This window comes from Empidonax traillii, unplaced genomic scaffold (genome assembly GCF_003031625.1).
Source record: "Empidonax traillii isolate 1590-97213 ecotype Southwest subspecies unplaced genomic scaffold, ASM303162v1 scaffold442:size488032, whole genome shotgun sequence".
In the NCBI taxonomy this organism is placed as follows: domain Eukaryota; kingdom Metazoa; phylum Chordata; class Aves; order Passeriformes; family Tyrannidae; genus Empidonax; species Empidonax traillii.
Window position 1 is genome coordinate 13,059 of NW_020955635.1, and position 26,678 is coordinate 39,736.

The 26,678-nt window shown below is 40.6% G+C and overlaps 1 protein-coding gene across 4 annotated transcripts; it reads left to right on the forward strand.

The window, feature by feature from the left end:
- The first annotated feature begins 1,526 nt into the window (after positions 1 to 1,526).
- TFG (TRK-fused gene) lies at positions 1,527 to 24,595 on the forward strand. 4 transcript variants are annotated; one of them, XM_027894793.1, is made up of 9 exons: positions 1,527 to 1,691; positions 4,373 to 4,477; positions 6,127 to 6,335; positions 13,018 to 13,101; positions 14,024 to 14,170; positions 15,666 to 15,833; positions 17,396 to 17,536; positions 21,299 to 21,388; positions 23,820 to 24,595. In XM_027894793.1, the coding sequence occupies exons 3-9, from the start codon at positions 6,152 to 6,154 to the stop codon at positions 24,173 to 24,175; spliced, it is 1,170 nt and encodes a 389-aa protein (XP_027750594.1). In that variant the 5' UTR covers positions 1,527 to 1,691; positions 4,373 to 4,477; positions 6,127 to 6,151; the 3' UTR covers positions 24,176 to 24,595. The 4 variants fall into 4 exon arrangements, with proteins under 4 accessions (XP_027750594.1, XP_027750595.1, XP_027750596.1 ...); XM_027894794.1 differs by having other exon boundaries at positions 23,823 to 24,595; XM_027894795.1 differs by lacking the exon at positions 23,820 to 24,595 and adding an exon at positions 23,104 to 23,192.
- The last annotated feature ends 2,083 nt before the right edge of the window (positions 24,596 to 26,678 follow it).

Genomic DNA, 26,678 nt, shown 5'->3' on the forward strand with positions numbered 1-26,678 from the left:
TGAACATGGTTCTTTTAAAAACCTAATCTTTTCTCCATATTATCCTGAAAAAGAAGCAAAAAACCACACGAAGAATTTGAAGTATTGAATTGGAAAAGTATTGACTTTTTACTAATTAAATGAAATATCCCATATATAAGTCATTTAAATGTTAAAAAATGCTGTTACAGCCTACACTGAACATATCTTGCCTAATATAAAACGCTTTCAGCACAAAAAGCCCCAGGAAATTACATATGTTATGGCTTTTTTATTTTTTTTTTTTCCATCCAGGGAATCCTAATTTCAGAAATAGAGTGAAGTAAAATGATCTTTTTCAGGTTAAATGCTTAATTGTTACAGGAACAATAGTTCAGCACTTATCTACACGTGGAATATATTTATCTTCATAATGTAGTGAACTTTGGTATTTGTGATACGTGAGCTTTAAGGACATGAATTTTCTTCTTAACACTTTGGAAACATTGCTTTGATAAAGAAATGGATCGGAGGAGGACTGAATCATCAGTACAAAGGTATGAAATGTGAGCAGCAAAAAGTACAATGGATTGAAAAGTCTAATTTTCCAGATCTTTCCTATATTTTTTATATATATTTAAAAGCAAAGATTATTTAACTGAAAATGCCAAAACGATATCTAAATATTTTCTAATAGTTAGCAAAGAATCTCCCTGAACTGCGCCCCTCCTCCTCATTAAAAAGTTTAGAATTAAAAATGTGTACCGTGTTCATCTTTTTTCCCCTCCATTTCAGTATGAGTAACACCTGCTTACTGCAAGTTGGGATACTGATGTAAGAAGATACAAAGCTCTCAGCAAGGACAAATACAATAAAACTCAACTCCGACATTTTTCTTGTCCCATCAGAAATCACCATTTAGAAGCCTCACTTTTCAAGACACTGAAGGAAAAGGTGTCTTTTCAGAGGCATCTTTAGCTAGCTCTACAGTCATGCTTTAGTTAGCTCTGCATAGTCACTTTTGTCACTTGTACTAGCACAGTGCAGCTTCACTGATAAATGAAGAAAGACAGCAGAAATCTCAGGTATCCCAGAATAACAGCGGGTCCAGCTCCAACAGAGAGGCATCTTAGGATTCCATTCCTGCACCTCTGACAGACAAAACTCGGGGCTCAGATTCATGTTTTTCTCTTAGGTGGACAAGCTCCGACTGCAACGAATGAGGGCGTGTGTGAATAGTAATGAAAGCCTGGAAGCGACTATTCGAGGATGAACAGGCTCCTGTGCGAGGGTGGCGGCATCTGACAAATACAGGGGAGTTTTACGGCCCATTTCGCCTTTCAGCACCGCCAGCCTACGAGGGCCTAAGGCTCGTATTTCAAAACAACCCCTCTGTTGGACGGAACCCGCACAGGGTTGCCACCGAGGCGGAGCTGAGGGGGCGCTGAGGTGGCGCTGAAGTGGCACGGCGCGAACTGACGCCAGCCACCATATTGGTCGGGGGCCGCCATGTTGGCCGGTGGGGGGGGGGGGGGGGGGGGGGGGGGGGGGGGGGGGGGGGGGGGAATCGCGCGGCGGAGCGCGCAGGCGCGTGGCTCGCGCAGGCCCGGCCGTGGCTCCGGCCCCTTCCCTCTGCCCTGCCACGTACGGGCGGCGGTGGCGGCCGCGGCCGGGCCCGGGTTCGGACGGGGCTGCGCGGGGCGTTCCAACGGCGGCACCGCGGAAAGGCCACGGTAAGAGAGCGGGGCTGCCCCCGTACGTGGGGGCGGCGGGAGCAGCGGAGGGGAGGGGCGGCGGCCGCGGGCTGGGGGCGAGCCCGCCCCCCGCCATCGTTCCCGGGGGCGACGCGGCCCCTGGCGGAGGGGCCGGGAGACCCCTCGCGCGCCCCCGGGCGCGGCTGAGGGCGGCGGGACCCGCCCCGCGGCCCGGGCAGCCCGCGATCCCTCCGACCCCTCCGCCCGGGCTGCTCCCGGCGGCACCGAGCCGCTTCCCCCTGGGGGCCGGGGGAGCCGCCGGTTCCTCGCTTCCCGGCAGGGAATGGCTGTGATTTCTGCGCCCCTTTGGGGAACTGGAGAAACACGAAAAGAGCTCTTCTCCTTTCTGCTCCCCCGCCTCACCCCCCCGCGCTGCCTCGGGAAAACTCTCGTGTCTCTCTCGGATGGGGTTTGGGAGGCAGTGCTGCTTGTCCCTGCTTCTGTGCCTTGCCCCTGTTTTTTCAAGCAAAACAGTAATACCTGTCCTTCCCTTGCCTAGGCAAGATTGTTTTTCTCTGCTGCTGTGCTAAAAGGGTAGTGAAATGCAACATGGTGATGACATGCTGGTTTTAGAGGGGATCCGGGAGGGACTGCCTTAGATTGGATAGTCCCTGTCCACATGCACAGTCTCGATTCGTGCATGATGTGAATAGAAAGTGAGCCAGGAGGGGACAAAAACTCTACTCTGGTACACCAGGAAGGTTAGAAAGATGTCAGTGTGATTCTTATGGAAAGCAATCCTGAATCTTAAACGTGAAGACAAAACGTTTTTTAGTTGGTTGATCCCCCCTCCCCCGGAAAGTAGACACTGACTGATTCTATTAAAAAGCTCATTAGTGTGCATTCTGGATGTCTTCACTGAAAAACTCTCTCAATGGAGTCATCCATTCAGCTGTGTCACAGTGAGGAGAAAAAGCTTGAGTGCTGTGTAATTCAGTAATTTGAACATTTCACAGTTTTCTGTAACAACTGCAAGCAGCTGAGGTATTTAGAATCAGTCTCTTAAAACCTGGACACCTTCAAGCAGAATGGAGAACAGCTGGACAAAAAAAAAAGTGCAGTTAAATGCTTTCCTGCCACCTTTTCGTAGTTGTTGATAGACAGCAGATTTCTGTGAGTAAGGCTGGTAAATAAGGCATGTGCAGCTCATTTCCCTGCACAGAGATACGAATGATGTATTCAATCTGTTGAAAGGCCACAGGAGCTCAGGTGTGTCCACCAAAACGTGTATCTTCAGGAATTACAGATGAGGTTCAGTTCTTACTGTTGACAGTTTCTAAGTAGCTTACACTGTAATGCTGAAGAGGCAAAACCAGTGCCCAGCTCTGATGTTGAAACAACACGAGGTGGTAGCTAAATGAACTCTGAAGTTTAACCACTGTAGATGCATTGTCTGTATCCCGTATTTGTCCATTATAGTAAACTTACCTGGAGCTGTAGCAAGTCTGAGATGAAAAGAGCACTGTCTTCATGTATTACTCATTTCATAAAGCATGAGTGAGGCATCAGAAAAGTAGCCTCTTCCTGTCCACCTGCTTAGTATGTCACAACAGTCTTATCTCCTCCCTGTCAGGAGCAGGTACAACCCTTTTCAAAGGTGAGCATTTTATACCCAGGATGAGGTGAGCAGCTGCCGCCCTTTGAGAACCCAGAGAGGGGTTGTGCATGTTCTCTGGGGTTGGTTTGCTGTCTGCCTCTGCCCTGGATGTCTTGTGCCCCTCTATTCCGGCTTGCTTCCAGTTGAGCTGAAAGAGGAGAGCTGGAAAGCCCAGGTCTATGTGGATGAGAGGAACTTACTTTTTCTCTCTGGTTAGCAGCGAATCCTCTAAAAATCAGATTATGGATACTTGAAATTGGCTGTGCGGGCAGGAGAGAAGGAGAAGAGTGCTGAGTAGGGTACGCCCATGGGGTGGGAGGGAGGAGCCAGTGATGTTCCCCAGGACTGGTCTGTATACACTAAATCACTGTCTTAGAGCTCTGGGCATTAAGCACTTCTGTAATAAACAGGTGGGCTGCATAAAAATGATGTAGGCTTTCCAGCACAAAAAGCACAGTCTTAAGTAAAATTGAGGGCAGATTGTATTTTTAAGTGGTTGTGCATTTCTGATGCATTTCCTTCTTGTCCAGTTTGGTGGCTCTTCCTGTGGGAAAGTGGCATTACTACTCCTTTCCTCTTGGTAGTCTTTTGTAGTGCTGTCCAGTCTGTCTTTGCAGACACTCTGCTTAATGCCACAGAGGCCTGGGCCTTAAACTCAAAGATGGACTTCTCAGGTTTTGTACTGTTTCATTGGTCAAAGTTTATTTTCTTTAACTTAACCTGTGTCTTTAAGATGGGTGCCATACACAGGGATGGAGACTGTTGGGGAAGAGGATGTGTCCTGGAAAGGAACACATTACTGTGGGGAATTCCTACATGCAGTTAACAAAATCTAGAAAAAAATTACTTCTGTTGTGAAATTAAAACTCTTGTTCAAGACTTGTTTTAGCTGAACTTCGAATTCTACAATATGCAAAAGTGTAGATCAGATTGTTACATTATGGATAAAGCAAGGACTTTTTTTAGTTTGGTATATTTTTTAAGATGTTCTAAAGTGAAAGATTGATGTGAGTTGTATCATTTTAAGAAAGTGTGACTATACATGTCTTTTTTTCTGATGCAGCTTACTGTTTTCTGGCACTGGTAGTGCATGGCGGCTTATCCTAACTCTGTCCTGAAGTGAGGTGGGAAATCTGTCCAATAATCCAGCATCAGTAAGACACATAAGGTAATGATAAACGTCTGTTTTTGGAAAGGAGGTGAAAGGAAACCTGTGGATCAATTCTGTTTTATTTTTTAATACTTAAATTAAAAAAATCCCAGCAACCAACAACCTTGTGCAAAACTCTGTGCTTTTAAAACTAATTTAAAGTTAATTAGACTGGGTAGATGTGCCTGCAGTCAAGACTCCCATGTTGCAAAACATGAATAATGTGTTAGTGAGCATCAACAGTATTATAAACTTCACTTTTTTATCACAGTGCCTCAGCAGGAACGTGGCTGTGTTAACTGCAGGTCTCCCTTCTCTGCAATTAGACTGTATCCACCTACCTCCTGTTAGGTGTGATGAGAGAGTGAGTTTTGGGGCTAAACAAAGGGATTTGCATGAAATCTTTGCTTTATGTTAAGTTAATTACCAAAACCCCTAGAAATTTAATTGCAATGTAGAGATAGTATCAAAACATTGCCATTGAAATAGTAGAGTTAAATATATATATATATATAGGTGCATAAATATATATATATATAAATATATATATATATATAGGTGCATCAAGGAGTTACGAATTAAAGGCTTTAGCTGAGTGTCTTGTTTCTCTGGTAGGAGAGAATTAAGTTTCGATTCAGTACTTTAAAAATAGACTGACCAAAGCCAAATTAATTTTTCTTATAAGACACTATGTTATAACATCCTGAAAATTAAGGGAGAAATACCTGGATATCTTTAATAAGAATTCTTTTTGCACAAGAGAACAAACAGCCATCCTTGCCTATATGTGGCTTTAGAAATCATAATTTTGATTTATAGGGCTGCTTACTTTTGAACGTTGTCAGTAATTGCACTTCAGATGTTAAGATAACTGCTTCTTTAATTACTCCTCATTCCAAATCTATTGTTTTGGCCCTGTCCAGAACAGTGAAGCAAGGAGGGGACGTTTGACTAACTATCTGGATCTCCTTTTTTTTTTTTTATTTTTATTCCTCATAACTTCACTGTAGTTTCTGGTTTTTAAATGTAAGACCTTCGTGTTTTTAAATGAGAGATGCCTCATGCAAAGTGACAGTTTTTAAATTGTCTTGTCTAAAGTGTTAAAGTATATGCCGTGTGTTGCTGGGATACAGGATGCCTTTGTTGCACTTCATTTAGGTTGGAGCAGTTGTCTACCTGTTAAAACACTGAGAGTAACCGACTGTTCTGATCATGAGTCAAGTCCAATGAGTAGTTAATGTGTGGTCTGTTGAGCAGCTTTGAAAAGTCTAAAATCTTGGTTAAAATATCTCGGTCAAAATCTTTAAAAATGAAAAATTGTGTATCTTCCTTTCTGAAGAGAAACCCTCAGTGAGTTCTGATCATCCATATGATAAACAAAATGTTAAGCTCTTCATTTATTTGTTCAAGAAATAATACATGATTCCGCTTCATCCCCTTAGTAAAGCCACCGTCCAACCTATAATCTTTGAAATAAGATACTTGTTCTGACAGTCTTTTCTTTAATGAAGTAGAAAAAAGCGCCCTTTGTTCATTACCATAATTACAGGGCATGTAAAAATAATCAGTTAAGGTGATAATGTAAAGCTTCAGAACTGTCATCAGATAGATCTAAATAACTAACAGTTTAGTTTTCTGAAATGTTTTTGATGTTTTGTTGCTAACAGGTCAGCAGGCGATAAGGAATCCACCATGAATGGGCAGCTGGACTTAAGTGGGAAGCTGATCATCAAAGCTCAGCTTGGGGAGGATATTAGGAGAATCCCTATTCATAATGAAGATATCACCTACGATGAATTGGTGCTAATGATGCAGAGAGTTTTTAGAGGAAAACTTCTGAGCAATGATGAAGTCACAATAAAATATAAAGATGAAGGTAAGGTTTAGTTACTGCTGTTGAGGTGTAATTACAGTTGTTCTGATATGATTTATCTGTGGACGAAACTTTGAAATTCACCTTTCAGAACTGTCCAGTATCATGGGCAAAGGCGAGTGATTTCTTATGAAATCTTTTTAATCAGGCAGTGGAAACTGTATCCCTTGTTATGCTGCCTTAACAGCATTTTCCCTGTTTTTTTTCCTGAAATATTTCCTCTATTTTTCTCTCTGAAAGTTCATCTTGTGCTGTTGTGGGAAGTTGATGCTATTGCAGGTTTCTCTTCTATTCACTCATTTAACCATTTTTTTTTTTTTTGAGTGGGTTTGAATAAATATGTATGACCTAATGCAAGCTCTTATAAGACTTTAAAAACTTGATCTATTTGGTAGTAATTCTTGATTATGTTTTCCCTCCATCAATAAAGATTAGAAGTTTTAATTCAACCTGAAATGTGTATTAAAAGTAAACTTTCCTCTGACCATTTGAATCTGTTGGGCATTGGTTGTTTCAAAGAAAACATTGTTCATTAGTGTTGAGCAGGCACAACCTTGAGAGAGAAGAGCTTCCACAGAACGAAAAGGGCCCTATTTGAGGTGAATAGAGAGACAGTTGTGTTTGGAGGGTTTTTCCTCTTTGAATGTCATTGTGAGGCATGGGTAAATGACTTAATTTGGGCTAGAGGGATAGCGTTTATAAAATGAAACTTGGAATGAGGTGATAAAATCCAAAATCTCTTAGATCGAGGCTGAAATTGCGCTGTTGCATAGTCAAAAGTGCTGTGTTACTGAAGCATTCAGGTTCATTTTTCTTGATGGCACTAGGAAACTAGTGGTATGTGGTACCTTAAATGTCAAATAACTTTTGTTCATATATCTAGGCAGTAAAATTTCACTTTGAATGACCCTGAGACAGTTTTTTCAGGTTGAAGCTTTTGAGAGGCTGCTTATCAAAACTGATAAGCAGTGAAGGGCTAATATTTTGTGTCTTAATCTCTAGTGGGATGGAGCTCAGTGTATTTGTGGTGGCTTTGTTTTTCCTTTTATCATATAATTGTTTTTTTTCTTTCTGGAATGATGGATGCTTTTTCATTAGGTTGAAGTTTCTAGTCCCTTTTTTTGCGTTCTCACCTGTTCTTTAAGTATAGTCCTCTGGGGTTTTTTGTGTTTGCTACTTTCTCTGTCTTATTTTGAATGAGGTAATGGTGTATGATGGAGACAGTAATTATGGTTTCATTCTTTGGTTGTCTTTCACTGTCTAGAGACTTCCTGCTTTTAATTTTAGCTTTCTTTGTCTCAGAATTGTATTTGGTTTGCATGGCCAGGTTTTGGTAGTGGGAGGGCTACAGAGGTGTCTTCTGTTGGAAGCCAGCTCCATGAGGGACATGCCACTGGCCAAGGCTGAGCCAGTCAGGAATGATAGTAATGCCTCTGTGATAACATATTTAAGAAGGAAAAAAATGTTATGATGCAAATGTAATTGGAGCCAGAGAAGAGTGGAGTGAGATTATGTGAGAGGAACAACTCTGCAGACACCAAGGTCAGTGCAGAAGGACAGGCAGGAGGTGTTCCAGGCCTTGAAGCAGAGATTCCCCTGCAGCTCGTGGTGCAGACCATGGTGGAGCAGCTGTGCCCCTGCAGCCCATGGAGGTCCGCAGGGGTGCAGAGACCCACCTGTAGCCCATGGAGGAGACCCACTCCAGAGCAGGTGGATGCCTGAAAGGAAGCTGGGAATCTGTGGGAAGCCCATGATGGAGCAGGCTCCTGGCAGAGAACTGCAAACCTGTGGAGAGAGAAGCCCATGCTAGAGCAGGTTTTCCTGGTAGGACTTGGAAACCTGTGGGGAACCCATGTTGGAGCAGGCTGTTCTTGAAGGACTGCACCCTGTGGAAAAGCAACTCATGCTGGAGCAGTTCATGAAGAGCTGTTGGCCATGGTATGGACTCACAGGAGAAGTTTGTGGAGGACTGTCTCCTTTGGGAGGGATCTCGCACTGGACCAGGGGAAGGACTCTTCTTCCCCCTGAGCAGAGGTAGACACTGTTACATTCATTCCCCATCTCCCTGTGCTGCTCGCAGGAGAAGAGGTAGAGCCCAGGAAGGAGGGGAGGTTGGGGGGAGGATGTTTTACTTCTCATTATCCTGCTCTGATTTTGATTGGTAATAAATTCAGTTAATTTCCCCAAGTTGAGTCTGTTTTACCTGTGATGGTAATCGACTTGTGATCTCTCCCTGTCTTTACCTCATATCTTGTCCCTTCACTATATTTTCTCTCCCCTGTCCACTTACAGAGGAAAGTGATAGAGTGGCTTTGGTGGGTGCCTGGCATCCACTGAGGGTCAACCCACCACACAGAATGTACTACTGCTCCTCTGTGATGTGAAACTTCAGTTTATGTCATCCTAGCTAATTATCACTGCTAAAAACATATAAATGTTGCTAATGTAAGAGGAAGTTGCAAATGATCCAGGAAGAGGTTAACAGAACAGGGTTTCAGTTTGCTTGTAATATGAAAATGGTGGTATTCTTGACTTTGTTTCAACTAAACTAAGATTCTACTTTAAATCTCTTTCAGTCATTAGATGGATTGGAATATATACATTTTAGCTATTTCGGTTTTATTGTCTATCCCTCCAGACCTGGAGAAACACTTGTCTGCATCTGTTATGAAGAGATACCTTTAGGATTTCCACAATTTCTGCAGCCTCCATCTGTGTCTTCTCAGTGTTGATGTGCATACTCTTTGAGCATTCAGAAGAATGCTTCATCTGCCCCTCCTGGCTTTGTTTCTTTTTGCTGTAACATGTGAAGCTAGTGATCTCCAGGCCTGGATATGGGATTTTCTGCTTAAATTTCTACAAAATATGGTGGCTTAATATCTTCATCAAATTTTCATGATCCTTGAATCTAATACATTTTGTGTTTTTTTTTCCGAATCTGTATATGTATGTGTGTATATATATGTACTTTTTATGTACTTGGAGAAGCTAGGAACCTTTAAAGCTCAATCCTGCTGCCTCTGGATTTGTGGACTGAGTTAGTCAGTCATTCCTAAGTCATATTTAGGCTATATGATGCACCAGACAAAAGAAGTTTCAGTTTGAATACTGCCTTGTGAAGTTAAGTTTTACGTTCAGACTGGGCGTCCTTCAAACGCCTAAGCTAAGAAAATTGTTCTTTGAGATATGAAACAGTTTTCATGTCCTACTTAAAGTTCTTGAACATGCAGTAAACCGCAATGTCAGCAGAAAAACCTCAACCCCAGACAAACTGATGAGGAGTACCAGAACTGAATATGTATGAATCAAAGAGTAAAATTGTATCTTAAGCACACCATGTTATTGAGTTACATGTGCTAAAAAAGCCCCTGTAGAGCCAACAATAGAAACTTTACTCCTTTTTTTGAAGTTATGCCTCAGTTTAAAACTGGACCGTGTAATGTGGGGGTTGGCCTTTTTGCTCCTGTTCTTCATTACTTTATAGTAGAAGTTGGTGTGTCTTTGTAGCAGAGCCAATAATGGTTTATTAACTCCTGCTGGATTTATTCGAGGTGGTGGGCTTAGTCAGTAATATCTGCCTTTGGTAAATTTATCAGAATGAAGGAAAACTATCTTTGATACAGTTTTTTTTTCTTTTTTAAAAAACGGAATAAATAAATAAATATAGGGGTAGATAAAGCCAGTAGATGACAAAGCATAGCAGATAAGGAAGGGTATCTGGCAGGGCCAAGGAATGAGGTAGATTTCTAATGTCTTAAACATTTGCAATTTCTTCTAATTTCTGATGTGATAAAAATTGCAATTCATCATGGTGATGCAGGATAATGCTGAAATACTTTGCAGTACAATGGTTAGTTACAGGAGTCACTAGTTTATATGAAAGATAAAAAAATATATAATTGGCATAGCAGGGAATATTTAGCATACATGGGAAATTATAGAGAGGGAAAGCTATGTCCCTTCTAAAAACAGGAAAGGTAAGTTCTTGAAATAATAAGGCTAGAGAAAATAAAGGAAAGTCTGTTTTACTTTCCAATAGAAAATAAACATTGTGTAATTCTATCTTTGTTATGGTTACAGGAATTAAGCTTCATTGACATTCCTTAAGATGAAAAGTTTATTTGCTCAATCGAATATACTTCATTTGTCAGACCTCTATGGCTTGACATATACCCTATGAATCCTAGCATATGCTTTACTTGGATTATAACTGTCAGTAGCTGTCAACAGGAATCATAGAACTGACTTTATGCGTCTAACAAGATTCTGTACTTTGCTTCTCAGTGTTTTTTTTCTGTTAACAATTTAAAATAGAAAATTTAATCATCGATATTAATGCCGTTGACACAAAGGTTGAAGTAGGTGAGGGAGAATAAGATGGAATGATCCCAGTTCTTTTGGGTGACATTAATCCATGTAAACCATGTGTTTTGATGAACATTTTCATTTCACTATGCAGATAGGCTGTTCAGAACATGCATCTTTGTTCAGGCAGTGAATCTGAGCATTGCCTGGTATGACAGACAAGCATCATAGGATGGTCTGCCAATGTTGTGGATTGCCAAGAGAAGTAATTATCATTTAGTGTGTTACCAGGAGAATAAGGAATAGAAAGGCTTTGTGTTAAGACACCAGTGGATTTTACTATCACTGAAAAGCTGGAGGAAGTATTTGAGTTGGAGGGAAAACACATTTCACCCTCCTTTAGTGCCAAAGAAAAAAATCTGTTTATGAAAATTTGGGGTCTGATTGTCTTAAGTCTTGTTATGGATCACAGTGGCAAACAGGGACACTGTGATCCTCCCCTTCCTGGCACTGGTGAGGCTGCACCAGGAGGTCTGTGCTCTGTTTTACTGCCTGCACCTCAGGACAGAAAGACTTGGAAGAGCTGGAGAGGGTCTGGCAGGGTGTGGTGAGGACAGTGAGGGGCTTTGTGCCGGTGGCCTTCAGGGAGCACGGGAGGGAGCTGGGCTTGTTGGCTGTGCTGAAGAGGAGACCGAGGGCAGAGCTAACAGCAGCCTCCAGCTGAATGGGAGTTGCAAAGCCCATTGAATCTGAACCATTTTCATACACTAGGTGGCAGCAGCAGCCGTAAACTGCAGTTTGAGAGGTTGGGTGTGAGTTTTGGCCAGGAGGGCAGTGTGTCACTGGAGCAGGTTGCCTAGTGGGGTTTTGGAGCCTTCATTTCTGGAGGATTTCCAGTGTCTACTCAGAGAATCCATGACTGATACTGCTATCGATTGATGTCTTTTGAGATTCTGAAAGCACAAACAGGACATAGGATATAAAAAAAAACCTTTGGAGACAACAATATTTCTTTCAGGAAAACTTGCAAATTATCTTACATGCCATCAGTTTATTAGTATTTGTAATTTTGTTTGTTAGTTTGCCCTTTGTCACCAATGTGTAAGGAATTTGTGCACATTCAGGGTTTTTAGGCAGTAATCTGTAACGAAAAGCATATTTCTGTGTCTGTCCACAGAGCCTCCTTGTAACACTGTTTTGGAGAGGACCTTTGGTAGCCTGGATTCAGCTTTGTTCCAATCTGTGTGTCATTTGTGTAAGGCTGTTGCTTTTCAGGGTGAAACTGCACAAGATGAACTTCACTCAGTTCCCGTCATCAAACTGTTCTGGGAGGAAGTGATCCTGCTATCCCTTCTGCCAGCACACGTTTTCCTGATAACACACTCCCACTCTTTCCTTTGCAGTGCTTAGTTTGGGCTCATTTAAGCTATTAATCTGTTAAATATTTTATAACAGCAGAAAATCTGTCCTGCCAAAGAGAACAGTCTTATTTGTGATTTTGTTGAGTAAGCAAAGATGATAATTTGAGTTGTCTTGACTCAGATTAAAAACTGTGAGAGACCAGACTTAGTGTGAACTCTTTTGAGTATTAGTAGGATTAAGAGTGTTCAGTGCTTTGTGCAGAGCCCTTTGTATCTTAAGAATAAATGATGCCATACAGTTCTAATATAGCTCCTGTGACTGATGGCAGTGTGCAAATTCATTAGGATGCATCGGGGTGGGAGTTCCTCTGAAATCTGACATGCAAGAAATTAATGCCTAAGAACTGTGTCAAATTCCTGTTGGAAAGAAAAGTTTTCTTCTGACTACTTTGACATCTTTATTGCTATTTATGTGTTAAAGCTGATAGGTATATTTATTATTCACTTTGCATAGGAACTTTATTATCGTTCTCTTGTTGAAAAATAATCTTGCACCTCATTGTTCTGAATGTAAGCTGAGGAAGCGTCACTTGAAATTTTCCCTTGTTTTTGTGTCTTGTTTTTTAAAAATTGAATTGGGATCAGTTTGTGCCATCTATGAGTCTCCTGTCTGTTCATGAACAGACAGTTTTGGAGCGAGTACGCGTATAACTTCTGAGTGGCAGCATCAGTCTTCCTGGACTTTGTGAACTCTTAACTCTAATGATGCATCCTGTATGTAAACAGGAAAGCATGACCTGTGTAGAACTTGGAAAGGGATAGTGTCAGAATGCTGCCTTTTGAAGCTGACTGTGCTTCTGTCTTCCCTTCTGTGCAGGATTTCCCTGCACAATTGTTTTTGAGTAATGAAGGAACACTTGTGTCCTAGTGTGAAGTTCAGTAGTCATAGGCTTTGATTTTAATTTAACTTTTTTTTTATTTTGATATAACTTTTTTATTTTTTCTTATGTTCTTTTCAGATGGAGATCTTATAACAATTTTTGATAGCTCAGATCTTTCCTTTGCAATTCAATGCAGTAGGATACTTAAGCTGACATTGTTTGGTAAGTACAGAAGATTGTTGCTTGTTTTTTTTTTTCTCCAATAATGTTTATTAAAATTCAGGCAGTGAGCTTCACTGTAAGGTACAAAAAACTGCCAATTTGTCACCTCAGGGGGTGAAACAAATGCAATCAGTAAGTTAAAAACACTGAATTAATACATTATATCTATTTTCTCTTGATGTTTTTCGTGAGATGTCTGAATATATGGAAACTGAAACTATTTCTTTTAATAAAATTACTCAAAGTATTTGGCATACATACATATACATGTACTCAATTTTTTTTTCTTAATGTTATTTTTCATGTTATCTTCCACTCTCCAGCATTTGTGGAGTTTTCTTCACAGATGCACGTAAATTTGAAGGTGATGATTGTCTCGCAGTGTTACTACTACACTGCCAAAAACTCACATTAATTGCCTAAAATTGAATAGATTTTAACATTTATCCTTTGGCCTTTGTATAAAATAGTTCCTTATTTTCGAGCTACTAGAGGTAACTTAGCACATATTTCCAAGGAATAGGAACCACCTTTAACTTGGACTCTGACCTTATTCATGAATTGCATCAGTGTTGTGTATGCTGCAGTAGTTCTAAAGGGACAGCTTTCCACTACCACTGTATTACTGAGGGTATATTCATGGAAATGAGTAAACAGCATAGAAATTTGCTGTAGACTTTGCTCTGGTACTGTAGATTTTGCTGAACTGAGATTAAATGAACGGAATATTAAGCTCTAGAATGGGTTCAGTCTGCTTTGACCAAACTCTGTCACTTTAAACTCCACAAAGGATGATGATGCTACAAGCAAGTAGAAGTTGGAATTTATTTATTTATTTATTTATTTATTTATTTATTCAATTTTCAACTGGATGTCAAAATGTTACTTGCAGTCTTAAGTTCATCTAATTGCTGTTTTGCAGTGAACGGACAACCAAGACCTCTAGAATCTAATCAGGTGAAATACCTGCGCCGAGAGCTGATAGAACTTCGCAATAAAGTCAATCGTTTACTGGACTGTTTAGAACCGCCAGCGGAACCAGGGCTTTCCACTAGTCTGCCTGAAAGTGGTAGGAAGCCTGGCAAAGAATTGTTTGGTTTGATCTGCAGAGCTGTGTGCTGTTTAACAAAGTGAAAAATGGAGGCTTGAATACTGTTTAAGATCATTCTTAATTGTTGCTTGATGGCTCAGAATTTAATTTTTAATGCTTCAGTTGTTTCAGAGGCAGAATTTTCATTCAAGTTATCTGGACTAAAGCTCTAAACTAACTTAGGAATAAAACTTCAGGGCCCAAGGTTTTGTTGCAGTTTATAAAAATGCTGTTAACTAACACATGTGAAGCACAACGATGTCTCGAGGTCTTTTAGCTGAATTAATGGTTTGTCGTTGCTGAAGAGTTCTTGCTCCCAGTTGAGTAGTCCCCCTGCTTACTTTGGGCTAGCTCTGGTGCTTATCTTGTGTTGCTACGCAAGTTTGATTCACTAAAACAGTAGAAAGTGAATTGAGCAAAAATTATATCCACTTTTTTTGCCAGGTTAGGAAATTGAATCCACACATTTTGAGCTCAGACCAGCATCAGAGCTGTCTCAGGGTAAGCAGCACGAAGGGTGCAGGTAGGAGTGGGAAAGGATTATCGGGGGAGGGCAAAATGGGAAATTTTTAGCCTCAGTTTTGAGGTATTGGTCTCCTAGCTTAGGGCTTTTCTACTGTAAACATTATACTTCTGTGTGCTTAACTACAGAGTTTGGGTAAGTAAGTTGAACACAGAAAATAATGACACAAAGTCATGGAGCACAGTGCTCTGAGTAAAGAGGTGCACCGATAATGTCAGCCCTCCTTTTTAGGAAATGCTGCTTTTGTATTTTACACTTTGAAGTTTTACTGGTTTTGTTGTTTAAAAAAGGTCCAGCCCTGCTCTTCAATTATATGCAATTACTAGTTTTGGTGGAAGACCATGGATTCTGGTTATAAACTGTTTGGAAGTAGTTTAGTGTGGTGATCTTACAGTGTAAACAAAGCTAGCCAGTCTGTATCCTATCTGCACTTGTTGGTTTTTAATAGAAAATACAGCATTCTGTTAGATGTGGCATTTCTGAATGATTCAGATACATGTATAATTGCAGTGATACGAATTTCACCCATCAGGAACAATTAATGGAGAAAGGTAGATCACAAAGCAGAAACTACATTTGATAAAAACCATTGTAATAAACTGGAACCTATCCTGTTTCTTTTGAATTCTTTGTAGGCAAGTTGTATCAACGATTTGTTTGAAGCAGGAGTCTTGTGCCTTTGAGTTTCAGACCAAGTGATATGTGATACTGATATTCCGCAGTATTAGTGTATCTTTAAGTAACTTTGCAATGAAACTTTGTGATTTGTGATTCATCACCGATTCAGATACATCAGTGGCCCGTCACTGTTACCCTGACCTGAGCATTTCAGCAGTTACAACGTTTAACCTTCCTCCCAACTATACAATCTTAAAGTTGCTGCAGTGCAGTATATATGTAGAGTGGTGTTTCAGTTCTTTAGAGCTAATAACTGTCCATTTTGTTTTGTAGATGCTGTAGATGGTAGGGAAGAAAAGGCTGCTGCTGCTGACGCTAATGTGAAGCCATCCACTCAAGTCATAGCAGCGAGCATGTCTGCCTTTGACCCCCTGAAGAACCAGGATGAGATCAGCAAGAACGTCATGTCAGCGTTTGGCCTGACAGACGACCAGGTGTCAGGTAAGGATACAGCTTGTGAAGAGAAAACCTCCACCTGTTCATAATCAAGAACTCAAAGTTTGATTTGTAACAGAGCATTTGTACTTCGGACTTATTAAGCTGTATTCTCTACTTCTTTTCAGAATTCTAAACCTTGCTGTGTTAAGGTGTTGTAACTGTGATTGCTAACTTTTGTATACCACATGTTGAAATCTTGATGTTTTTAGCATTGTGGTTTACCTTGGAGTAGAAAATGGCTTAAAATTTGTTTGAGTGGTTTCTTCCTCCATGGCACGTTTTGGGTATTGTCACAGCATGGTTATTTCACAGATCAGATAAAAGTTTGATGGTGCTTAAAAACTTTCAATAGGCTATCTGAGCAAGTAAGCAATAGAATATGGAGTACAACGAGCAGATAATTTGATCTAATTTTTGAAGGAATGGTTTTGTCTATGTCAGTTAATGCTTTGGTCAGTGATACTTCATTATTTGTGTCTCCATAATTGTTCTGATGGAGTGAACTGACTTGACCATGCTTTGAATGTACAAAGAACTCCACAGAGGACCATTTAAGCACGATATAAGAATCCCATTTCTAAAGCTATAATCCTACAGTGATATATATAAAGGCAAATCCTGAAGTAGACAGATTTGAATAATTTCCTCCCAAATGAGGGTAACATGAAAACACTATTAAGGGCTTGTTGGATGCATACTTACATTGTGTAAATGTAACATTCTTAAAATTGAGAGTGATTTGGCAGCAATTCTAATACTTGTGCTTAACTTTAAGCATGTATTTGAAAGTAGTGTCTGACAGCATTCAGATTGTTAAGAGCTGAAAAGCTCCAGGTTTAAGCTCCCTTGTTTCTAAGAAAATATTTTGTATTAAATTGTAATGTATTATACTTGTTCACATACATGTTTCAGAACTTCTCACTAATTTAGAGAAAATCTGAATTCCCTGTTTTCATGCTGTCTTTGGGTGCCAGCTGGAATATTTTCTGAATTAGCAAAGCAGACAGTTGCTTTTAGACTGAAACCTACCATATCCTGTCTGGGAGTGTTACTAGCACCTTCTTCAGAGTTTTTCTGTTCACATGACACAGGACTGTTGGTAAAACGCTTTTTTGCCCTGCCCATGTGGTTCACAGTAAAACACTGATGCATTTGAATAGTTTCATGCAGCCTTTCACCTTTGCTCCGGATGAGAAAGAATAGGTACATAAGTGCATGTTCTGTCCAAACATAGTTAGTCTTCAGTGTATGTGTCCAAGGTTAACACTTGAAGCTGTAGAAAAAATGTTGTCATGAAGGGTTTTATCTCACAAATAGGTCCGTTTCCTTGGAAGGATGAAATCTGAGTGACCTAGAGACAGGTGAAAAATTTCTCCCCCAAATATTTTCAAAGGAAAGTTTAGATGTGCAAAAGTATACTTAATTTTAGCTTAGGTATGACACTCAGACATAAATCTATGGATAACTGGAAAAAATGTTGAAAACGTTGCAAGTGGTCTTATGTTAGACTTTCCTAGTCAAACTCTGTTGATTTCACATGCTGTATCTTGTTCTTGCTCCCGTAGGCCCACCCAGTGCCCCTGCAGAAGAGCGATCGGGAACGCCGGACAGCATCGCTTCCTCCTCCTCTGCAGCCCACCCGCCTGGTGTGCAGGCACAGCAGCCCCCGTACCCCGGCACACAGCCACAGACGGGGCAGGTGGAAGGTAGGCAGCCTGCTTTGCTGTTGTTTAGGGCTGAATGGTGCTGTCTGATTCTGACTTCAATTAGTAGACCCACAGTCGATACCAAACTACAAATCCACGTGTGCTGGCAGGCGGAACTTCTGTGCTCACATGCTGTTCGATGGAGAAACAGCAGATGGAGCAGTGGCTCTATTTGAAAGGGCGGGTGGTGTAAGATGTCCAGAATTTTCATGATACTGTTTTCTACTTGCATGTGTGCTCACTTTACTGTGAGGCAGATTTACATACTCAGTGCTTTAAAGCTGTCTCATGATGTTGGTTTGTATCATACACTGTGTGTTGCTGTGTCTCACTCCACTCTTTGTTGACTTGTCTACTATGAATTAAAAATGTTGTTTCCTCATCGTTTCTACCTAACAGAATGGAACTATTATTTTATTGCTTCTTTTTTATGTGTTGCTTGGTGCTAGTCAGGTTAAACCTTGAAGCTATCTTACATGCATGGTAGTTCTGTGTAACTGTCAGCCTCAGCTGGTTCTCCTTTAAAGCTCAAGGTCTTAACTCTGGTATTCAAGTTTGTTTGCACTACACCCTTTTACATGTTAATTGACTTCTCAAAATTAATCTATTCAGAGGTTTGCTACATTTGGGCATCATTTTTTCATTGCTATTTTCTAAGAGCACTGAGCCTTCAGATCTGCAGAGTTCTGGATTTAACTGTCCATGGAATAACTTGCTTTGATATTTCTTCCTCTGTATGAAGAATAATATGAAGTTTCTGTGCTAGTATAGCCACAAGTTCCAGCCTTCTGCTGCCTTCTGTACGGACATAATGCTGAGACACATGTGAGAGGGTACTCACAGTATCCACATCACTTGGATTGTCTTGTCTGAAGGGCAAAAGTAGTATTTTGATTGAGCAGAGTATTTGAGCATCTGGTAGTTATGTATGGTATTTAAGCAGGCATGAATACTGGTGGTTTCAGTGGAGCTTATTGAACACTTCTTTTGCTTATTCCAGCTTTTAATTTTTTTTTATTTTTGCTTATTTCCTTAAGAATTAGTCAAGTGTTTTAATATAGCAAAAGACATCTTTGTAGCTTGAGGATATAACTATTTGGCGTTTATGTGTGGAAGTTACAAAGAAGTAAAACACTTAAAAGCACTAGCAGCATTAGATTGGAATCCTGCATGGCTGCAGACACCAGGGAAGGGGAAAAGAACTTTTTTCCTCAAAACTCATCTTACTGGGGAAAGAAGGCGGCGGCTCATATATCAGAGTAGATGTAGTGATTTTTCTAAACTTGGATTAAGGAAAAGTATAGTGCTTTTTTTCTTTTTTTAAACACTGAACTGTGTTACACCTTGGCCCAAGTCATTTTTTTTTCCACATAAAAGTGCAGCAGTACTAATCATTAAGGTTTTGGTCTATAGTTTATGTAGTTTTTATTATTGCTGCTGAAATATTTTAAGTACTGATTATATTTTCTTCACTCTGTGTATGGTAAGATACCAGTGGTAATTTGGGGGCTTGTGCTGTTCCCACAGAACTGTTGTCCAGCCAGAACTTTGGGTAGGTTTTGATGGTTAGGTTTTCAGTATCATTGGCTCACATAAATGGCACTGCTAGTGCTGCGCAGGTTCTTGTTATAAACTAGTTTTGAAACTAGTTTTAAATTATTTGTTCACTGCTTAAAAAAACAAAACACCCTGAGCTGTGCTTCTGCCACATACCTTCCCAGTATTTTGAAGATATAACTAAACTGGTGATGCCAATCATGTGTCAATCATATCAGGGATTATTTTTTAATGGCATTCTTTGCCAATAAATGATGCTGTGATGATTATAAGTGGTTACTAGGTTGTTATTTGTGAATACCAAGTCACCTCACTTTTGTGTGCTGATACTACTGAAGGGCTTAGCTCCTTGCTAAATTTTAAGCATTCACTAGTTTGAATTCAGTCAGTACAAAAAGACATTTCAGTACAGCGCTGTCTCTTGTAGCTTGCCAGCGCTTTTTTACCACTATATTCAGTCTCTGAAAACATCTGAGAATCAATTATGTATAGATGTGGACACCTTTTTAGTCTTTGCTGAAAATACATGTAAAAATCTCATTCACATAAGCATTTCACGATCTTAGAGGGAAAAAGACTGTTGTGTGAATATACATAAATGGTCTTCTTTCTGCGTCAGGCTAAAATGTCTTTTTCAGTGCACAGGAACAATGGTAAATGCTGGCAGATCCTTGACTGCAATAGCACTGCTAAGTACAAAACCAGACACCGATGCTGTAGCTCATCTAGTTTTCAGAGTAAAAATCCAGTGAGGAGGAAAAACTCTGTGTATTTGAGGACCCATAGGATCCCTGACTGCAGTCATGGCTGTAAATTAAGAATGGTTTCTTGAACGGCACTGGAACACCTCTCTGTTCCTCACTAATGCTTCAACCCTGGTGAAGACAGCAAGCCTTCCCAGAAAGCTTGGTAAAACTCCATGCTGCTTCTTTCATATCCCTTTACCTCGGCTTTCCAGCAGGTGCCAGTGTGGGCTCTGTGTTAGCCTGCAGGTAATTATCCCAATACAGGCAGCCTGCTTGTTGTTCTCCTGGAACTTGCCCATAACAACTGAGTTTGAGAAACAGACCTTGTGTTTAGCACTCTCCTCGTCCCACAAGATTTGCATACCAAATAATATTTTGAGTGCCTGCACCAATATGAAGGATTATGAACATCTTAGTGTGAAGGTAAAATACTGTTCCTTTCAGCTGCAAAAAATGGATATAAAAGAAGAAATAAGGAATTACTTTAAAGCAGTGTGCACGGGGGTCTCTGAGGACTTGGAGCAGTTTTGTTTTTGTCTTGGTGCGGCTCAGAAAATGGAGTTTGTGGTCTGTTTATACAGTTTGTTGATCTTCGCAGAATGAATAATAGTACAGTAACACTTTATAATAGTAAAGTTTCCATGTCTGCTCCAGTTCAGCTGAGCTTTAGTTTTGGCAGTTAATTGGTTTTGTTCGTTGACTGTGCCTGTTACTAAATTGAAAAACAGCAGAAGCATAAAGCTTAAGCAGGGCCCATAGATTGTCTAAACAAATATTCTACCTCTTCTGACCAAGAAATTGAAAACAGTGAATTTAGGAAAAATAAGCATTGCCTTGGACTACCCAAGCTTAAGAATGTATGGTTTTATTTTTCCTTCGGTTGTATACCCCTGGGTCTCTTAAGAAAACTTGGCGATGCTGAGAGATGGCTGACTTATCTGGAAAATGTGGTCAGCATAAATAATGTACCACTCTGCTTACAGTACTTTGTTGCAGAAATGGCCTTAAAAACCTAATATAAACAGACAATCCGAGGACGTGTTTAACTTTTGAAGTACTTAAATTTACGGTGTAAGTTCTGGAGCAGTTATGAAGATGTTGAAAGATTCCTGGTATGTTACCCACTGGAGTAGTGTCAACTAAGGTGCACAGCTCCTGGCATCCTCTGAAAATGTGAAATAGCAAGCCTCACGTACCAAATTAGAACTCCTTATTCTGTGGGAGATAGACAAACATCATTTAATCTTCAGAATGGCATAGTTCAGAAACTAAAATCTGTACTTTGGTTTCAGTTGGAAGTCAGGTAGAACACATATTCTGTGTTGAGGTTTCCTAAAAAAGGTTTTTACGTGTTGTGAGAGGGTCAATTTCTCTGAGTTTGAACTGTCAGGATGTTGGCTGTGTGTTTATAATACAGGTAGGGTCGTGGGCTTCAATTAAATACGTTTTTAATCCGTAGGTCAGATGTATCAGCAGTACCAACAACCTGGTTACCCTGCCCAGCAGCCGCAGGCTCAGCCCCAGCAGCAGTACGGCGTGCAGTACCCAGGTAAGCAGCTCTCTCGAACAGCGCTTCGGCTGCAGAACCTCCCTGCAGTCCTGAGCCTTTGAGTTTTGGTTCCTGGCCCTGTGGGGCAGGTCAGGGACTGAGCTGCCCAGGTGCTTGTGTTCCTTATGGGAAGTAGCACAATTCAAAAATGACCAGTGAGAGAACACTGTAGGTATCTGTGTTGTTGATACGTAGTCGGAGTTCTGGTGTCTCAGTGCTACTTGATTGTGACCAAAAGCAGACTTCAATATCAGTCAGCAGAATGCCTTATTAGAAGGGCAGGCAAAAGGAATCACTTGAAGTATTAGCAGCCTTCAGGATTAACTTCTGCAGTCATGGGATTCTAGCAAGTAAGTGACTAAAAGACTCCAATTCAGCTTCCTTAAATACTGGAGGTATCTAAAGATGGCCTCTATTTCTTCATCTAGAATGATCTCCATGTACAAAATTTAGTGGTATGAACACTGTAGTTGTCATTTAGTAAAATCCCTGGCTATTATAAATACTGTAAATGTCACAGAAACTTTAAGGTGATAGTATTTTTTAGCTGTTGATTTTGCTGATACCTCAGGTGAAGATGCCAGTAGACTTTTAGCAGAAGAATATTTTAGTGTGGTTTTTGTGCAATGATTCTTGAACAGCTGTATGTCCAAAATAAACTGGACTTCGGAAGAACTTTCAGTTATTTCCTTTAGAAGCAGCTAGCGTCTAATAAAGCTTAGTACGAATCATGATCCGATAAAGTACAGGGATGAACATGTAAGAGCAGGTTCCATAACAAATTGCATGCTGCTTAATACTTCTAGAAAATGATAAAAAGCATTTATCATTTCTTGTTTTAAAAATCTTCCTTAAATTAAACAAAAGACTCCCATTAAGTGACTCAGAGCCAGTGTGACCTTTTCATGGTGCACAAGATATACAGTGGGAGTGCATCAATTTTTATATTGATGAGAATATTTGCAGAGTTTACAAAGATGTTTAGCTTGGATTAGAACTTTAGAACACTCTAGCTAAAGGTTTGTGCCTCAGCCCTTGTTCCTGTGCACTGTGTGCTGGTTGGTTTTGGTCTCTAAATGGTATCTTGTTCTCTCCAGATTTCTCAGCCCCACATTTATAATTAGATAGTGACAGACTTGCTGAAGTCTTATTTCAGAAGAAGTAACAACCCTGTTGGAAGTAGAAGAGTCTATCTGATTTTCTTTAGGCTTAAAAACTGAGTGAGGTAAAGAAAATGAGTTCTGGTCTGCTTTCTAATCATCTAATCCATTATTTTACTGGAGATGTTCCTGTGAAAACTGTAGTGGAATGTGAGTTCTACATTCTAACCAACATCATCAAGTAAGAATGAAACTCCACCAAAAACTGATTGGTGTGCCATTGTTTCTCATAAATACTTTCACAACCAACCTAATCTGTCAGAAACAGTCTTTTTTTTTGAGGATCTAGTGGCAGCAGCCTTTGAAGATGTTGAGTCATAGGATTTTTTTTGTTTTGCTTTTGTTCCTGTGAGTATTGTCTCTTTTCAAACTCATGTCTCCCAGGAGCAAGATCTCTTCCCACTCTTGTAGATGTACTAGGCAACAGTGTGGCTATTTATACATGGTAGTAAAAATGGACCCTTCCGAGGTTTGTCTCTCTCATGAGTAAATTTTGATCCCAATTTCAAGGTGAGTTTACTCCAGTGCATTCTTACCCTTACTCTTTCTGTTTAGGGCTGTGCACTTTTAATAATTTGTGTGTCTGGTGTTTAATGCTGACAGGATTCCAGTCACTGGAGAGGTTTCATTGCAAGTAGCTGCAGGTGTGTTTCATGATGGATAAATAGCTATTTCTTCATAAAAGGACTTTGTGCCATTTTAAAGTTTTCAAGAAGAGAAATTCCTTTTGGAAGATGGTTTTATACAGAAAAGTTTGTTACATGTTTAAATTGAAGTTTTGCACTAAAGTGTTCTGTTCTGCACAATCTTTCCATATTTAACGCTAAAGAACTGAAAACACCTATGATTTAACCAGAGGCATGACTTATATTAAACAGTGAGAGTATTTTCATGACAATAATTTGGAGGTTTTATTTGGGAAAAAGGTTGTATTTTGCCTTACTTGCCAGGGAAGACTTTATTTTTCATGTGATATGAAGTGAAAGACTATTTGTCCTTTTTTTTATTATTATTATTTTTTGTGTTATTCCTTGTCAGTCACTATTTTATCCTAACTGTTGTCAATGTGCCGTGCTGCCACGGTGGTGCACCAGAACCCAGGCCATGTGCTTATGTGTGAAAGGCAGGAAAACTTGCAGTTCACTCTTGCTTTCTCCGCTTACCGCATTGTTTTGCGTTCGTCACTGTTAACATTAAAAAAAACCCGCCTTTCTGCAGGCACCCACAGTTCTTTGCTGCCTCTCACCTCACCTCGCTCTCTGCCTTTCCAGCAGGCTACAGCCAGCAGCAGCCCCCGTCGCAGCAAGCGCAGCAGTTCCCGGCCTACAGCCAGGCGGCCCCGGCCCCCGCCGCCTTCCCGGGGCAGCCGCAGCAGCTGCCGGCGCAGCAGCCACCGCAGTACCCTGCGGGCACCTACCCCGCGCAGCCCTACACCACGCAGGCCTCCCAGCCCGCCGCCTACAGCGGCTCCCAGGCGGCGCCGGGCACCTTCCAGCCGCGGCCGGGCTTCACCCCACCGCCCGGCAGCACCATGACCCCCCCGCCCAGCGGGCCCAACCCCTATGCCCGCACCCGCCCGCCCTTCGGCCCCCAGGGCTACACCCAGCCCGGACCCGGCTACCGGTAAGGAGGGGCCCCTGCAGGCGGGCGACTGACACGTGCGATTCCATCCCAACAGACTCCAGGATGTTTAATTGAGAGTCCAAAACTGTAATGAGGCGAAACTATAGCTGTTAATTAAAATCTGCTGGGGGAAGGGAAATGACCAAATCTTTCCTGCTTTAAATTGTATCCGCTTCCTAGTTTAATTTGGGGCTGGGTGGTTTTTGGGAAACACTACTTAAATGTCTGTAAAGTGATTGACATTCTAGCTTGCCTTGTCTGAAGGATATGAAGATGCTAGCTGGAAGTTTAGCCCACTTACTGGGCTTGTTTTTACTAATACCATGATGTACTAAATTAGATTCATTCTGGAGGTAAAACTAGATATGATGTATTATAAATTGTAATGCTCACATGGAAGAACTAATAAAAACCCTGAATCTATCAAGTGCCTGATCTTCATTTTAGAACTTAGGTAATACTGGACAAGAAACCTATATTAAATTCTTTGTGCATGCTGGATGTATGGACTCATCAGTAAAGATCAGCACTGCTCGGGTTTGTAGGAGGAGGGGCAGATTTCTAGGTGTGGAAATGGAGAACTGCTGTGAGTAGAAATGGCACTCACAGAAGTTTCACAGCGGTAGGTGGATTTGTCCTGCCTGCTCTTGTTAATTGCCAAGTAACCCTTTGACCAACTGAATAGGAACCAATCCATAAAATCTTACAGCCTCTTATCAATTTCACTTTAACAGGGGCTGGGGGAGAATTAGTTTATCACTTGAACATTCAAGCCAAATGTGTATCTTTAAAAAAGAACTCTTATTTAAAAGAAACTACTTTCCACAGATTCTTTGCCACCCAGAAGAATTTGGGAGTGCAATCCTAGTGACTCAATTCTGAGCCAAGAAAAAGCAGATCAAGGGCTGTAACGAATTCAATAGACCATATTACAGCAGAGGGCAAATCATTCTCCAGTTAATATTTTCCATCTTGCAGATTCTAGGAATATGTAAAACTAAATAGGGAATGAAAAATGAACTGGAGCAAGCTGCTTGAACTCTTTTAAAGACAAATTAGGAAATGGAGTGAAAATAATCCTGCCTTCAGAATCCCTAAATAGTGCTGTGCCCACATCAGCCATGCTACCCGGTAAGCTGTGGCTGTACCTCCTTTTTCTTCTCAGATCTAACACACATCGTGTGTTTGTCGCATTGTTTAACATGGGCTTATTTCCAGGAACCAGTTTGCTCTGAATAACAGAACATTTCTGTGGCATTTGCTACAGAAACTAATCCCTGTTTTCATGTAAAACACTTCAGAAAAACACTTGATTAAAAAATATTTTATTAGGAGTACAGTGTACCTGCAATGTACTTTATAAGGTATTTTCTATATATGACTACTATATATATCTGGGTGTTCCTGTTCATATTTCTTCAATACATTAATAAGGTAATGAATAACACCTTTAAAAAAACCTACATCTCTTTATTTAGTTCATAAATGTTCAAGCAGTACAACAAGTAGCTTTGGGAGAGGTTTTAATCAAAGTAACTGTAAAGCAGTTTTAAAGTTCAGTTATCATTATTTCCCCTTCGTCCTCAATGAAAAATGTTTCAGACCACAATTTTTCTTCTTAAATAAAATAAACCTGATCATGGTGTTATAACTAGCTTATTTTTTTTCCTCTCATTTGTCTTTCCAAGTTCCCCTACATGGTACATACATTTGGCTTTTGAACCAGTAAGCCTCAGTGTCTGAAGACTACGTTTTCATGCAAAGCCCGAGCCGTGGAAGCCAAGCTTCATTGTTTCATTCCATGTACGTATGTACCTGTCCACTTTAATCAGAGAAAACCAAACCCACCCGCCAGCCACCGCCACGCTCGTGGGCAGCAGCTCTAACTCCACAATGACAGGCCAAACATGGCTTTTGCTGGAGTTGAAGCATTTGAAAACAAACATAGAAAAAAACTCCAAACCACTAATTTGATAATTTAAAACTGCACATATAGCAACCTACCTCAGCATTTTGGCAGGAGTATAAACTGTACGTGTAAAGAGAAAGTGCTTCAAGTTTACTGGCTGCAGGATATTAAAAATCGTAGGATCTTTTCTATAATTTATGACTGGGAGACATTACAGATGGATCTAGACAAGTAGCTTATGGCACTTGCATTACAAGAAGACCAGGGAATATTTAAAAACTAACATACATTGCATCCCGTGACCAACTCTGCCATATCTGTGCCTTAAACATTTATTACAACATCACGATAAATAATAGACACACCATATCTTTTAAAATACCATATAAACCATACCTCAAGAATAGGGAGCCAGCTTCCCTATACATTATCCTACAACACATCCCTAGCCTGTTTGTGTTTTTAATCTAAAAACAAATTTGTAAAACTGGATAACTACAGTAAGCAGCCTACGCTATTACACAATGAATGCTGTATTGGCATTAGACTTGTATAAACCCTGGCACATGAGCAGGCACTGAAGTGCCAGGCACACCGT